The 14960-nt window shown below is 39.7% G+C and overlaps 1 protein-coding gene across 9 annotated transcripts in view; it reads right to left on the bottom strand.

Moving 5' to 3' along the window:
• The window catches only part of MLLT10 (MLLT10 histone lysine methyltransferase DOT1L cofactor), a 215856-nt gene that overhangs the window by 127416 nt on the left and 73480 nt on the right, over positions 1-14960 (bottom strand). For all 9 annotated transcript variants that reach the window (XM_090266584.1, XM_090266583.1, XM_090266582.1 and 6 more), the window contains exons 6-7: positions 3663-3766; positions 392-485 (exon numbers count right to left, since the gene is read on the bottom strand). In XM_090266584.1, the coding sequence (XP_090122710.1) occupies positions 392-485; positions 3663-3766 (198 nt within the window). The remainder of the gene's footprint in view (positions 1-391; positions 486-3662; positions 3767-14960) is intronic.

The following is a 14960-nucleotide window of genomic DNA, read 5'->3' as shown; positions in this document are numbered from 1 at the left end:
ATATAAAAATAAGTGGCAATAGTAATAAAGCAGGAAGGTGAGAAACAAGAAACAGAGAATCACAAAGTGCTTGCTGTCAAATGTCAAAAATCAAATTAACTAAAAATAGGATTGAATTATACAGTTCTTTAAACCATTTTTTTCTACTAAATGTATACCAAGATTTACTGTTAACTAGTAATACATAGTCTAAATTAGAATTTTAGAATATTCACCTTTATAAATGAACTGAAGCAAAGCAAAATCTTTAAAGATTACTAGATCTTTTCATCCTCAGTAAAGATCATGCAAAGCAAACCTGAACTCAAAGAAAAGGAATAGCTTTATGCCCTTTTTAAGTCGACTCTATTGTCAAAACTAATCACTTAGCATTTTAATATTAAATTCTTACCAGCTTACTAAAATGGTATTTACAGTAGCCACAGTACTGGACATTATCTGCACCATTCCCTTCTTCTTCACAAAGTAGGCCAGCAAACTGAGCACTGAAAATAAAAACCAATTATATCAATAAGATTTCAAACCACAGTGTATATATATAAATAAGAAGGATTACATGTACCTCAAAACAAAAAATAATCAGAACTACCAGAAAATTAAACTGCATGGAAGTCCAACAAACAAAGATATGAAGAATACTAATCCAGACAAGGAGGAGGGGCGGAGAGGATGAGGTATGGCTGTAGACCACCAGTGGAATGAGCAGTCACACGTTATAAAAGCCAGGAAGGACACCTGGGGAGCAATCCCAGTCCCAGGCGTGCAGCTTACCATTCCAGCACCAGGAAAATAAAACCTCATTGCTTCTGGCTGTGAAAACCACTGGGGTTTGGGGCAGTGGAAAAAACTGCTGATCTCTCAAGAAAGTCCATTTACAGGCCCACAGAGTCCTAAAACATATGCAAACCCACCCACTCTGCAAACCATCACCAGGACAATAGTTAGAGGGGCGCCAGTCGCATAGGAGAAACAGGTGAAGTGACTAGAAAAGGGGCGAGTGACAAGCAGGTGGCATTGCTCCCTTGCTAACCCCTCCCTCAAATATACTGCCACATGGCTGTGAAACGGGTCACCCAGCACTGACAAATACCTAAGGCTCCAACCCTTACAACATAACAGGTGTGACAGCTCAACCTAATACACAGAAGGCTGTCAAGTTGAGGAGACAAAGATGTATGATTCAAAAGAGGGAGTACATCAAGGCTCCAGAGGGAGAATTAAGCAATGAGAAGACAGTCAATCTAACAGACATAGAATTCAAAACACAACTGATAACGAACCTTACAGACATGAATGTGTATGGCAAACACATAAGGGAAGAAGTGAAGGCTATACTAAGTTAAACAAAGAAAAATCCACATGAAACCAATAGTGAAAAGAAGAAAGCTGGGGTTCAAATAAACAATTTGGAACATAAAGAAGAAATAAACAGTCAACCAATGAGGAGAGGCTCAGGAACCTCTGGGACAACTTTAAACATGCCAATGTCTGAATCATAGGGGTGCCAGAAGGAGAAGAGAAAGAGCAAGAAATTGAAAACTTATGTGAAAAAATAATGAAGGAAAACTTCCCTAATGTGAGGAGGAAATAGACATGCAACTGCAGAAAGCACAGGGAGTCCCAAACAAGATGCACAGAAAGAGGACCACATCAAGACACATTATAATTAAAATGCTAAGAGTTAAATATAAAGAGAGAATCTTAAAAGCAGCAAGAGAAAAGCAGAGAGGGGTTCTCATAATTCTATCAGTTGATTTCTCAAAAGAAAGTTTGCAGACTAGAAGGAACTGGCAAGAAGTATTCAAAGTGATGAAAAGCAAGGACCTACAACCAAGATTACTCTATCCAGCAAAGCTATCATTTAGAACAGAAGGGCAGATAAAGTGCTTCCCAGACAAGGTAAAGCTAAAGGAGTTCATCATCACCAAGACCTTATTATATGAAAGGTTTAAGGGACACATTTAAGAAAAAGAAGATCAAAACTATGAATGTTAAAATGACATCAAAATCACAACTATCAACAACTGAATCTAAAAAACAAACTAAGCAAACAGCTAGAACAGGAACAGAACCACAGATATGGGGATCATATGAAAGGTTATCAGAGGGGAAGGGGAAGAGGGAGCATGGGGAAAATGGTGCAGGGATCAATAAGCATAACTGCTAGGTAAAAAATAGACAGGGGGGCATTAAGAACAGCACAGAAAATGGAGAAGCCAAAGAACTTACATGCATGATCCATGAACATGAACTAAGAGGACAGGAAATTGCTGGAGGGAAGGGAGGCACCAGGCATAGTGGGGGAAAGGGGGAAAAATTTGGGGACAACTGTAATAGCACAATCAATAAAACATACTTAAGAGAAATAAAAATAATCATTAAAAAAAGAAAGAAATTCTCTTCCAAGCATCTAAGATTTAAAAATGAAAACAAAACCACAAAAACAAAAACAAAAAAAACCTTAATCTCCTAAGAGAAAAAGGGAATATAAAGGTTTAATTCTGGCTCTGACCAAGTACACTTCACCCCAACTTGTGGTTGATATTTTTTAAAGTTACATTTATGGTTTGATATTAACTTTTCATTTTGTTTTACATTACAAAAAATATAAGGAATTTCTTTAAGAAATTCCGCTCCCCCACCAATAATTTACATTTAATTTTACTTTTCAATCTATACCAGAGGTACAAATGGAAAGGTCAGGCTCAGAAAGGCTAAAATGACATGTGATGATATTTGCCCATGGATGGAGATTACCTACTGTTAGAAAGAAAACGCACAGCACAATAAACAAGAAAAACACAAACTGTGTTTTTCAATCAAAAACAATGGAAGAAATGGAATTGAAACCTAAAGTTATGATATTTATATATTTTAAAAGTACAAAGTGCTAAAGTTTATAATCATCTTCTCAATTTAATCTTCCCCTTTTAACATTTCAAAATTACAGTTATTAGTGCATATCTCATACCCCAAAAATGAACTTTCATCATGGGAAAATTAAGTACATTAAGAGAATTTATAAAAACAAAAAATATTTTCCATTCTCCAAAAGTAATCTAAAATAGACTTCATAAATCCACACACTAGGAGTTCAGGAAATAAAGTATATGCCTATACTGACTATTAAATATAGACTGATTCTTAGAATTAGTAAGTAAATGGATTTTAGAGACTTTTATTTTGCACTATTATGTTGAATTTCTGAGGATAAGTTCTGCTCTTGAAACTTTATGCTGAAAAAAAAAAAAATCTAAGTAACTTTGTAAGAAGTAGCCACTATAATACTAAGAATAATGGTGCTTGCTTTTCCTTCCTTAAAATAGAGACAGCGAGAAATGCTACTATCATTCATTAAATTCTTATTAATATTTCAGGCACTGCACTGTTTATATAATAACAAATCAAAGGGTGGGTAACCTACACTAATATTTTAAACAAAATGAAACTGAATAAGAACAGTAGTACTATGGTCTACCTACTGAAAATTCATGCTGGTAAAGACATTCAATTGCTAGAATTATCTTTATCACAAATAAGTAAATCTAAAAATAGAAACTACCCCAATTTAAATTTACTATACATAATATGTGGGTACCTAAGTCTTTCATTTACAAGGTAATCCCAATTTCAGTTCTGTATAATGATGGAAACATACTTACCATGTCACATGGAAAGCTTGTCTACACCCATGTTTATTACACGTCATGCAAGCTCCAGTGGCTGCTTTGCTTTCTCTTCCTTGTTCATCACAAATGTAGCAAGTCTTAGGATAGAAAAATGAAAACAAAAATGAAACAAAGCCTCACAAATGCTTTACAGGAGTCTGAATTTTACACTTATCTTCAGAAGTCAAGGTAGGGTTCACTATCTAACCTACTTTACTTCAAAACATGAGTTCATTTTTTCAGACTGTAACATTTTTCATTCATTTTATTTTACAGTTGTTCAATTACAGTTGTCCCAATATTTCCCCCGTTGCTCTTCCCTGCCCCGCCCACCCCCACTCCCCACCCTGTTGTCCATGTCCATGGGTCCTTTATACCTGTTCCTTGACTAGACCCTTCCTCTTCTTTCCCCTGTTACCCACCTCCCTCTCTCCCCTCTAGTCGCTGTCAAGTTTGTTCCTTATTTCCATGTCACTGGTTCTACTTTGCTCATTTGTTTGTTTTGTTCATTAGGTTCCACTTATAGGTGAGATCACATGTTATTTGTCTTTCACCTCCTGACTTATTTCACCTAGTATAATACTCCCCAGTTCCATCCATGCTGTCATGAGGGGTAGGAATTCCTTCCTTCTTTCTGCTGTGTAGTATTCCACTGTGTAAATGTGCCAGTTTTTTTACCTACTCATCTACTGATGGGCACTTAGGCTGTTTCCAGCACTTGGCTATTGTTTTTTGAGGAAATTCTATACTGTTTTCCACAGTGGCTGCATAAGTCTGCATTCCCACCAACAGTGCAGGAGAGTTCCTTTTTCTCCACATCCTCGCCCATACTTGTTGCTTGTCAATTTGTTAATGATGGCCATTTGACCTGTGTAAAGTGGTATGTCATTGCGGTTTTAATTTGCATCTCTCTGATGGCTAGTGATGTTGAGCATCCTTTCATATGTCCATGAGCCCTCTGTAAATCCTCCTTGGAGAAGCATCTGTTCAGGTCCTTCACCCATTTTTTAATTGGATTGTCTTCCCAGTTCTGACTATAACTTTTACAAACATGAAAACATAAACAAGGACATATAAGTAGACCTAGGATTTCACAAAGGCACTGTCTTCCTAAACTCAAAATCCCTGCAAAATAAGAAGAATCTTGCCCTGGCCAGGTGGCTCAGTTGGTTGGAGCATTGTCCCATATACCAAAAGGCTGCGGGTTTGATTCCCGGTTAGGGTACATACCTAAATTGTGGGTTTGATGCTTGATCAGAATTCATACAGAAGTCAACCAAACAATGTTTCTCTCAATGTCTGACAGTCTGTCTGTCTCTTTCCCCCTCCACAAAATCAATAAGCATATACTTGGGTGAGGATTTGGAAAAGGAAAAAAAAAAGGTAAGTATGTTCAAAGGCACTGAGACCTGAGACCAGAGACCAGGACATAGTCTACCACACCTTAGTCTGAAAACCTCCTCATAAGTATTCACCTGATTCCTGTTACAAGGTTGTAAAAAGAGGTTAAAAGAAGTTTTGTTCCTTTTCTGGAAGTAAGCATATCTAAGGGAGTTTGATACAGGTAGTTGGGAGCTAAGAGTTGAAAGACAGTCCTATGTGAGTGAGCAAGGTTTAGGCTATTCCAATTGTCTACAAGAATCTCACATGGGCTCATTCAGCCTGGCCAACCTGACATACTACGACTGAAAGAAAGACACTTTAGGCTAAGGTCAGAAATTCCCCCAAGTGCTCAATGAGCGCTCCCAGCAACTTTGACTGGCATCTGTTTCCCTTTCCCAAATGCAAAAAGCTGTATTTCATAAGAGCGTGAATTACATAAATGGTAATCTATAAGTATCTGTATAATGAATAAAATTATTAGCTGACTAGAAGTTGAGTAAACAAAAATTAATGTCTAACTACAAATAATCAGGTGATATACTTCTAAATCGAGACCAATTTCTGAACAGTAATAAAGTATAACCTAGCCAACTTCAATAGGATCACATAAAGTTTTAGAGCTAGAGAGATTTCCCACCACTATGCAATATGGAACCAAATAACATCATTGACCAAAATTTACCAAAAAAGCCCACTATTTAGTCATTTAAATGAATATCAAATCATCTGTTGAAAAAAAGGATTCAGACTGAATTACAAAAATTATTTCATACTTATAAAAAGTAAAGTATCAAATTACAACAGAACTATCCACTTAAACATACTGATTAAGAACATCTTGACCAACCAAGAGAAAGGCAAAAGTAGATACAATAAGCAGAAATACAACTACCTCAAAACTGGAGACAACAGAAGTTCTGGAAAATCAAGCTACATGGAAGTCCAACAAGCAAAAAAAAAGAAATACCATGACAGGTGGCGGGGGCAGAGTCAGAACAGAAATGATGCTGCATGGAGGCTGCGGCGGCAGCGACAGAGGCTGTGGCCAGCCAGCGGAAAGCACAGTCACACACTACAAAAAGTAGGGAGGGACACCTGGGGAGCACCCCCAGTACAAGACCAGACCATGCAGTTCACAGTTTCAGCTCCATGGAAAATAAAGCCTCAGTGCTTCTGAATGTGAAAAACAGTGGGGATTGGGACAGAGCAAGGTTCCCTCTCAGACCCCTCCCCAACATCCAGTGCCACAACAAGGTTAAACAGGACATCCTATACTGAGGAATACCAATGGCTCCGCCCCTTACAATGTAACAGGTGCGACAGCTCTACCTAAGACAGAAAGGCAAACACAGAGAGCTGTTAGGATAAGGAGACAAAGAAGTAGGGCTCAAAAGAGGGGGCACATCAAGGTTCCAGTGGGAGAACTAAGCGATGAGGAGATAGCCAACCTAATAGGTGTAGAGTTCAAAACACTGGTGATAAAGATGCTCACAGACTTGACAAATATGCTTAAGTATGGTAAATGCATAAGGGAAGAAGTGAAGGCTATGCTAAGTAAAACGAAGGAAAATCCACACAAAACCAATGGTAAAGGGAAGAAAACGGGGCTCAAATCAATGATTTGGAACACAAGGAACAAATAAACAGTCAGCCAGTACAGAATGAGGAAACAAGAACTGAAAAAAAGGAGCAGAAGCTTAGGAACCTCTGGGATAACTTTAAATGTGCCAACATCCAAATCATAAGGGTGCCAGAAGGAGAAGAGGATGAGCAAGAAACTGAAAGCTTATGTGAAAAAACAATGAAGGAAAACTTCCCAAATCTGGTGAAGGAAATAGACATACACGTGCAGGAAAGACAGAGTCCCAAACAAGCTAGACCCAAAGAGAACCACATCAACACACATCATCATTAAAATGCCAAAGATTAAAGATAAAGAGAGAATCTTAAAAACAGCAAAAGCAAAGCAGAGAGTTACCTACAAAGGGGTTCCTATAAGACTATCAGCTGATTTCTCAAAAGAAACTTGGCAGGCAAGAAGGGACTGGCAAGAAACATTCAGAGTGATGAAAAGGAAGGACCCTACAACCAAGAATACTCTATCCAGCAAAGATATCATTTCAAATGGAAGGGCACATAAAGTTCTTCCCAGACAAGGTAAAGCTAAAGGAGTTCATCATCACCAAGCCATTATTATATGAAACATTAAAGGGACTTATTTAAGAAAGAGAGGATCAAAACTATGAACATTAAAATGACAACAAACTCACAACTATCAACAATAGAACCTAAAAAAAATAAAATAAAAACTATGCAAACAACCAGAATAGGAACAGAATCATAGGTACGGGGATCATTTGGAGGGATTTCAGCTGAGAGGGAAAAGGGGTAGGAGCAGAAATGAGGAAATGGTGCAGGGATTGAGAAGCATAATTGGTAGGTACAAAATAGACAGGAAGAAGTTAATAATAATATAGCAAAAGGTGAAGACAAAGAACTTATATGCATGACCCACGGACATGAACTAAAGGGGTGGGGTTGCTGCAGGGAAGGCGGGTAATGGGCAGAGGGAAGCAAAGGGAAAAGAAATTGGGACAACTGTAATAGCATAATCAATAAAATATACTTTAAAAAAAGAACATCTCTAACTGTTCAAATTACAAAAAGAAAATATGAAACAATTACAATAGAAGAATTTAACATACCTGTTTAGCCTACAACTGATCAAGATTAAAAAAGGAGAAAGCTGACTAATAGTAACATTTTATATAATGAAGTTCTGGAAAAATATACTGTAAATAGGTCTGAAAGAATACCTCAGTAACTTCCAAAGTGCTGACAGTGAAAAGACACCATCATTTGGCCATTCAATAAAACTAAAAATTACAATGAAGAGGAAGTAGAACTAGAACATCGACTACTGGAATAGCAGAGTGAAGAGCTCCACAGATCTCCCTAACAAATTAACCATTTCACAGGTAAAAAACAACAATCTGAAGTCTCTAAAAATTGTCCTAAAGACATGCAACAAAGAGAAAATTTTATTTAAGAAAATTACTAAATTTCAAGAAGAGTGTCTGTGACATTTGAGCCATGATCTGCTCCTATCACCACCACCCCATCTCCACACAAAGAACTAGCTCCCCGTGATGGAAGTTCCCTTCTGTTGAGTGTGATAAAGAAGATGAGGGCTTCCTCTGACCTCACCTGCTTGTCAAAGGCTATCATTTTACCCTAAGAAGGCCACATCTCCATTGACTCTCATCCTACTGATCCCTGATCCCTTCCACTCATAAAACTCCCACCTAACAATAAACCAAGAATCCTGGGGTCCTATCATCCCTTCCCCAGCTTGATAGTGGAATAAACAGGCTAGGATTACTCTATCTAGCAAAGCTATCATTTAGAATGGAAGGGCAATAAAGTGCTTCCCAGACAAGGTAAAATTAAAGGAGATCATCACCACCAAACCATTATTATATGAAATATTAAAATGACTTAAGAAAAATAAAATCAAAACTATGAACATTAAAATGGCAATAAATATGTAACTATTAACAACTGAATCTAAAAAAACAAACTAAGCAAAGAAGCACAACAAAAACAGAATCATAGATATGAAGATCATTGGGATGGTGGCCAGGGGGAGGGGAGTCTTGGAGAAATGGTTGAAGGGATTAAGTACAAATTGTTAGTTACAGAATAGGCATGGGGATGTTAAGAGCAAGTATAGGAAATATAGTTGCCAAAGAACTTATATGCATGACCTGTGGACGTGAGCAAAGGAGGAGGGATCGCCCGGGGTGCTGGGTGGAGGGGGGCAAAGGAAGAAAAACTGTGACAATTGTAATAGTATAATTTTTTTAAAAAACACTTCAGTTGTAAACAATTAAGAAAGAACTGGCTGCTATAAGATATTAGCAGAAACAAGCAAAATATCAGGCCAGCAAGAGAAAGACAGAAAATAAGGACCCTCCTAGGATCACACTCCTCTCTGTGGGTCCAGAAGGCTATGGACATGAACTAGGTTACATCCAAGGAGGAGAAATAGAAGTGGGATACGGGGCAGACTTGAAAGCATTCCCTAAAGCCACACACAAAACCATCAATCAATAAAGCTCAAGGGGCTTTAGTACAACTATGAGCAAAAAACTGGTTGAACAATAAGGAACTCGTAGGGCAACTCATAACAATCCAGACTTGAAAATAAAATCACACTAACACCTATTGGTCTTAAAGACTGCATGCATGCTCAAGGCTGCATGCTCTCGAAAGGACTGAAGAGTAAGACTCAGATGATCTCTTTGGAAAATAAATCTAAGTCACACACAAATATGAAATGGCAAAGGATTAAAATCTAACTAGCTAAGGGGGCTTAAGCACAATCTTTGATTAATAAGTGGTTTATGTTGACCCAAAGGCAACATAAGAAGTCAGGCTTAAAAAAAAAAAAAAGGAAGACATCTGAGCAAGGCCATCTGAGATTATACATTGTTGGGGAAAACAGACATCAGGTAATTAGTACAGCCAAGTTGTTAAATAAATAATTGAGCAAACAAACAACAATAAAACCCACAAAGGGAAGGAAGACTCATTCTCCAGACTACAAGAGCGGGACAAAAGTAGGTTTACAGTTCTGAGTATGTGAAACACAGAGTTTATTCTTGTATTATTACATTAATTGTATTATTCTCCTTGTATTATTACTTATTAATTGTATTATTCTCCATATGAACAAATGTAAACCTACTTCTGTCCTACCCTGTATTATCTAAAATGTCCAGTTTTCAACAACAAAAAGAAAATTACAAAACACAGAGAAACAGGAATGTGTGATCTCACGCATAAGAAAAAAAAGGCAAGAGTCAGGGTAGGGTTGAAGGAAGAAACTGCCGGTTTCTAAGCAGAGTCCATTTGTTTAGTGGTCCCCATGGTCTTAGAACATCCGCAAGCCAACCCACTCTGGGAACCACCACCAGGCAACAGCTAGAGTGGTGCCAGTCCCATACAGGAAGCGGGAGAAGTGCATGGAAAAGGGTCCAGCGAAGAGCAAGTGGCATTGTTCCCTTTCAGACCTCTCTCCCACATACAGCGCCACAATGTGGTGAAACGCATCACCCCATACCTGACAATGTAACAGGTGCGACAGCTCTACTAAGACACAGAGGCAAACAGAAACAGGAGCCTGTCAAGATGAGGAGACAGAGAAGTATGGCCCAAAGGAAGGAGTAGATCAAAGTTCAGTTGGAGAACTAAGCAATGAGGAGATAGTCAACTTAACAGACAAAACGAAACCCACCTAACAGACACAGAGTTCAAAACACTGGTGATAAAGATGATCACAGCCCTGGCTGCTGTGGCTCAGTGGATTGAGCGTCGACTGTGAGCCAAGTGTCACTGGTTCGATTCCCAGTCAGGGCACATGACTAGGTTGCATGTCATGTCCCCAGTTGGGGGGCGCAAGTGAAAGGCAACCACACAGTAATGTTTCTCTCCCTTTCTCCTTTCCCCTCTCTCTAAAATAAATAAAATAAACAAAACAACACAAATAAATAAATAAGTAAATTATTTTAAAAAAAGAAAAGATGCTCACAGACTGGACAGATATGCTTGAATACAGCAAATGCAAAAAGGAAGAAGTGAAGGCCATGCTAAGTGAAACAAAGAAAAATACACACAAAACCAATGGTGAAGGGAAGGAAGCCAGGGTTCGAACCAATGACTTGGAATATAAGAAAGAAATAAAACAATCAACCAGTACAAAATGAAGAAATAAGAACTGAAAATTTAAAAAAATGATGAGAGGCTTAGGAAGCTCTAGGACAACTTTAAATGCGCCAACGTCCAGAACTTTCAGTCAAGATGGCGGCCTAGACTGACACGCTCCATCTCCCTCCACAACTAAGAAGGAATACAACTACTGCAAAACCAGAAATAACCAGAAGTTCCAGAAAATAAAGCTACATGGAAGTCCAACATATGAAGTCATAAACAAGTGGTGCTCATCCAAACGGATAGGAGGGGCAAAGTCAGGGCGGAGAGGTCAAGCTGTGCTGGCGGCAGCAGCAGCAGCAATGGTAACAGGACAGCTGTAAGCACAGACACCCGTATATAAGGGGAGGCGAGAAGCACCTGGGGAGCACCCCTGGCTGCAGACCAAACTCGTCAGCTCGCAATTCCAATGCTAGGGACTGTGAGAGCTGGAGGGCGTGGGGACGAAGGAGGGGGCTCCCAGTCTCTCATCGGAGAGTGAATGGCAGGAATCCATCTTGGAACCCCGCCCCAACACAAAGCGCCACAGTGTGGTGAGAAGGGTCGTCAGGTAGTGACGTGTATGGAGCCCCGCCTCCTATAGAGTAGGAGGTATGACAGCCACACCCAGGAAACAAAGGTAAACACAAACTGTCAGGATGGCAGGGGTCATGATAGAGATCCCAATCACGCAGCTGACCAAACAGCAAATATATGATCTATCGGACCAGCAGACAGGAAATCTTTCTGAGGCTCAGTTCAGAACTATAGTTATAAGAAGGCTTACAGATCTAACAGCAGATCTTAAACAAGACAGGGAAGGAATGAAGGCTAGTCCTGCTGAAATGAACAAAAATACATATGAAACTAGTGGTGAGGGAAGGAAAACCAGGGATCAACAAATTGGACACAGGGAAGGAACAAAGAGTCAACCAGTGCAGAAAGAGGAAATAAATGAAAAGTGAGAAAAATGAGGAGAGGCTCAGAAACCTATGGGACAGCTATAAGCGGGCCAATATCCAAATCATAGGGTTCCCAGAAAGTGAAGAAGAAGGACTAGAAATTGAAAAATTATGAAAAAAAACAACGAAGCAGGACTTCCCTAACTTAGGGAAGGAAACAGACTTACAGGTCCAGGAAGCACAGAGAGTTCCAAAAACACTGGACCCAGGGAGAACCACACCAGGACACATTATAATCAAAATGTCAAAAATTAAGGATAAAGAGAGAATCTTAAAAGCAGCAAGAGAGAAGAAGAGAATTACATACAAATGGGATCCCAATAAGACTATTAGCTGATTTCTCAAAAGAAACTGCAGGCAAGAAGGGACTGGCAAGAAACATACAAAGTAATGAAAAGCAAAAACCTACAATCATGATTACTCTATCCAGCAAAGCTGTCATTCAGAATAGAAGGGCAGAGAAAGTGCTTCCAGGACAAAGTAAAACTGAAGGAGTTCATCAGATCCAAACCACTGTTATATGAAATGTTAAAGGAACTTGTTTAGGAGAAAGAGGATCAAAACTATGAACATTAAAATGAAAACTATCACAACAACCAACAACAGAAGCTAGGGAACCGAAACAAAGGCAAACTAAGTAGGCAACGAGAGTGGGAAAAGAATTATAGGTATGAGGAACATTTTGGGGGAGGTCAGCAGGGAGGGGGAAGGGGAAAGGGAGGGAGATAGTACAGGAATTAAGAAGCATAGTAGGAGCGAGTGGAGTAGATAGAAAGATGTTGAGAAGAACTATATGCACAACCAATGGGCATGGACTAAAGTGGGGAGACAACTGAAGGGGGGGTCACTGGGTGGAGAGGAACAAAGTGAAAAGAAATTGGGACAACTGTAACAGCATAATCAATGAAGCATTTTTTTTTTTTTTTTAAAAGATGGAAGAACAGAGAAACAAGAGATAAAAAATTTTTTTATAATTTTTTTAAAAGTGTCAACATCCAAATCATAGGGGTGCAAGAAGGAGAAGAGGAAGAGCAAGAAATTGAAAACTTATGTGAAAAAATAATGAGGGAAAACTTCCCAAATTTGGGAAAGGAAATAGACATACAAGTCCAGGAAGCACAGGGAGTCCCAAACAAGCTAGACCCAAAGAGAACCACATCAACACACATCATCATTAAAATGCCAAAGGTAGGACTTACGGCCAAGATGGAGGCTTAGACGGACACGCTAAGTCTCCCTCTACAACTAGAGAGGAATACAACTACTTCATAACAAAGGATAACTAGAAATTCCAGAAAATAAAACTACACGGAAGCCCAACATATGAAGTTATAAACCAGCGGTGCCATTCGGGCAGGTAAGAGTTAAAGAGGGCAAAGCTGTTTGCGGAGCGGCGGAGCGGCGGGGCGGCGAAAAATCCCGGCGGCAGTCAAGCCCCTGGCAGTGCGCGACCCCAGCGCTGGGGAGAGCAGCCACCACATCGCCTTGAACAGTGAGGCCCAGGGGGGCGGGAGGACGGATCCCGGTCTCCTAGCGGAATAACTGTGTGAATCCATTTTGGACCCCCGCCCCCAAAGAAAGCACCACAGGGCTGCGAAATAGGTCGCAGACAGGCGCCGGTCGCTGACTTGTGACGCCAAACGGCGCCGGTCGCTGGGTCATTACGAGTACACAGGCACTGCCCCCGACAGCCGGCCCAAGAAAACAAAACGCATCTGTCAAAATGTGGCAGACAACTATAGAAATACCGGTGACACAGCTCACCAGGCAGCAGATAGAGAACCTGACAGATGAACAGATAAGAAACCTGTCAGAGGCTCAGTTCTGGGCCATTGTTATCAGGTGGCTTACAGAATTCACAAAAGAGCAGGAAAAAGATAAGAAAGAAGCGAAAAACTTTCATAACGAAAGGAACAAAACCGCATACGAGACAGATGGTGAGGAAAAAAAAATCCAGAGTTCATTTCAACAAACTGGAATATGGAGAAGGAACAAGCAGTCAACCAATGCAGCGAGAGGAAATGGGAAGCAACAATGAGAGGATCAGAAACCTCTGGGACAGCTATAAAAGACCCAACATAAGAATCATTGGTTTGCCAGAGAATGAGGAAGATGAACTAGAACTTGAAAAATTGAGTGAAAATATAATAAAGGAGAACTTCCCAGACTTGGGGAAGGGAATAGACTTGCAGGTCCAGGAAGCAAGGAGAGTTCCCAAGAGACTGGACCCAGGGAGAACCACTCCAAGACACATTATAATCAAAATGTCAAAAATTAAAGATAAAGAGAGAATCTTAAAAGCAGCAAGAGAGAAGAAAAGAATTATGTACAAAGGGGTCCCAATTAGACTATCAGCAGACTTCTCAAGGGAAACCCTACAGGCAAGAAGGGACTGGCAAGAAATATTCAAAGTAATGAAAATCCAAAACCTACAACCACGAATACTCTATCCAGCGAAATTGTCATTCAGAATAGAAGGACAGAGAAAGTGTTTCCAGGACAAAATAAAACTGAAAGAGTTCATTAGATCCAAACCACTGTTATATGAGATGTTAAAGGGACTGGTTTAAAAAAACAGAAGCTAAGGAGATGAAACAAAGGCAAACTAAACAGGCAACGAGAGTGGAAGAGGAACTGTGGGTACGGGAAGCATATTGGGGGGAGGTCAACAGGGAGGGGGAGTGGGGAGAGGGAGGGAGATGATATAGGAATTGGGGATCAAGGTAGGAGGGAATGGAATAGACGGAGAGAGGTTGGGAGGAACTGTATGCACAACTAATGGACATAATCTAAAAGGGGGGGACAACTGGAGGGAGGGGGGCCACCGGGTGGAGGGGAGCAGAGGGAAGGGAAATTGGCACAAATGTAATATTTTAACCAATAAAACACATTAAATCTGAAAAAAAAAAAATGCCAAAGGTGAAAGATAAAGAGAGAATCTTAAAAGCAGCATAGAAAAGCACAGATATACCTACAAAGGGGTTTCTATAAGACTATCAGCTGATTTCTCAAAAGAAACTTTGCAGGCAAGAAGGGACTGACAAGAAGCATTCAAAGTGATGAAAAGCAAGGACCTACAACCAAGATTACTCTATCCAGCAAAGTGATCATTTAGAATGGAAGGGTAAAGTGCTTCCCAGACAACGTAAAGCTAAAGGAGTTCATCATTACCAAGCCATTATTATATGAAATGTTA

The sequence above is a fragment of the Furipterus horrens genome, unplaced genomic scaffold, assembly GCF_987537825.1.
Source record: "Furipterus horrens unplaced genomic scaffold, mFurHor1.1.pri manual_scaffold_2, whole genome shotgun sequence".
In the NCBI taxonomy this organism is placed as follows: domain Eukaryota; kingdom Metazoa; phylum Chordata; class Mammalia; order Chiroptera; family Furipteridae; genus Furipterus; species Furipterus horrens.
Note: the sequence above shows the minus strand (reverse complement) of the source record. Positions and strands in the feature narration are given on the sequence as shown.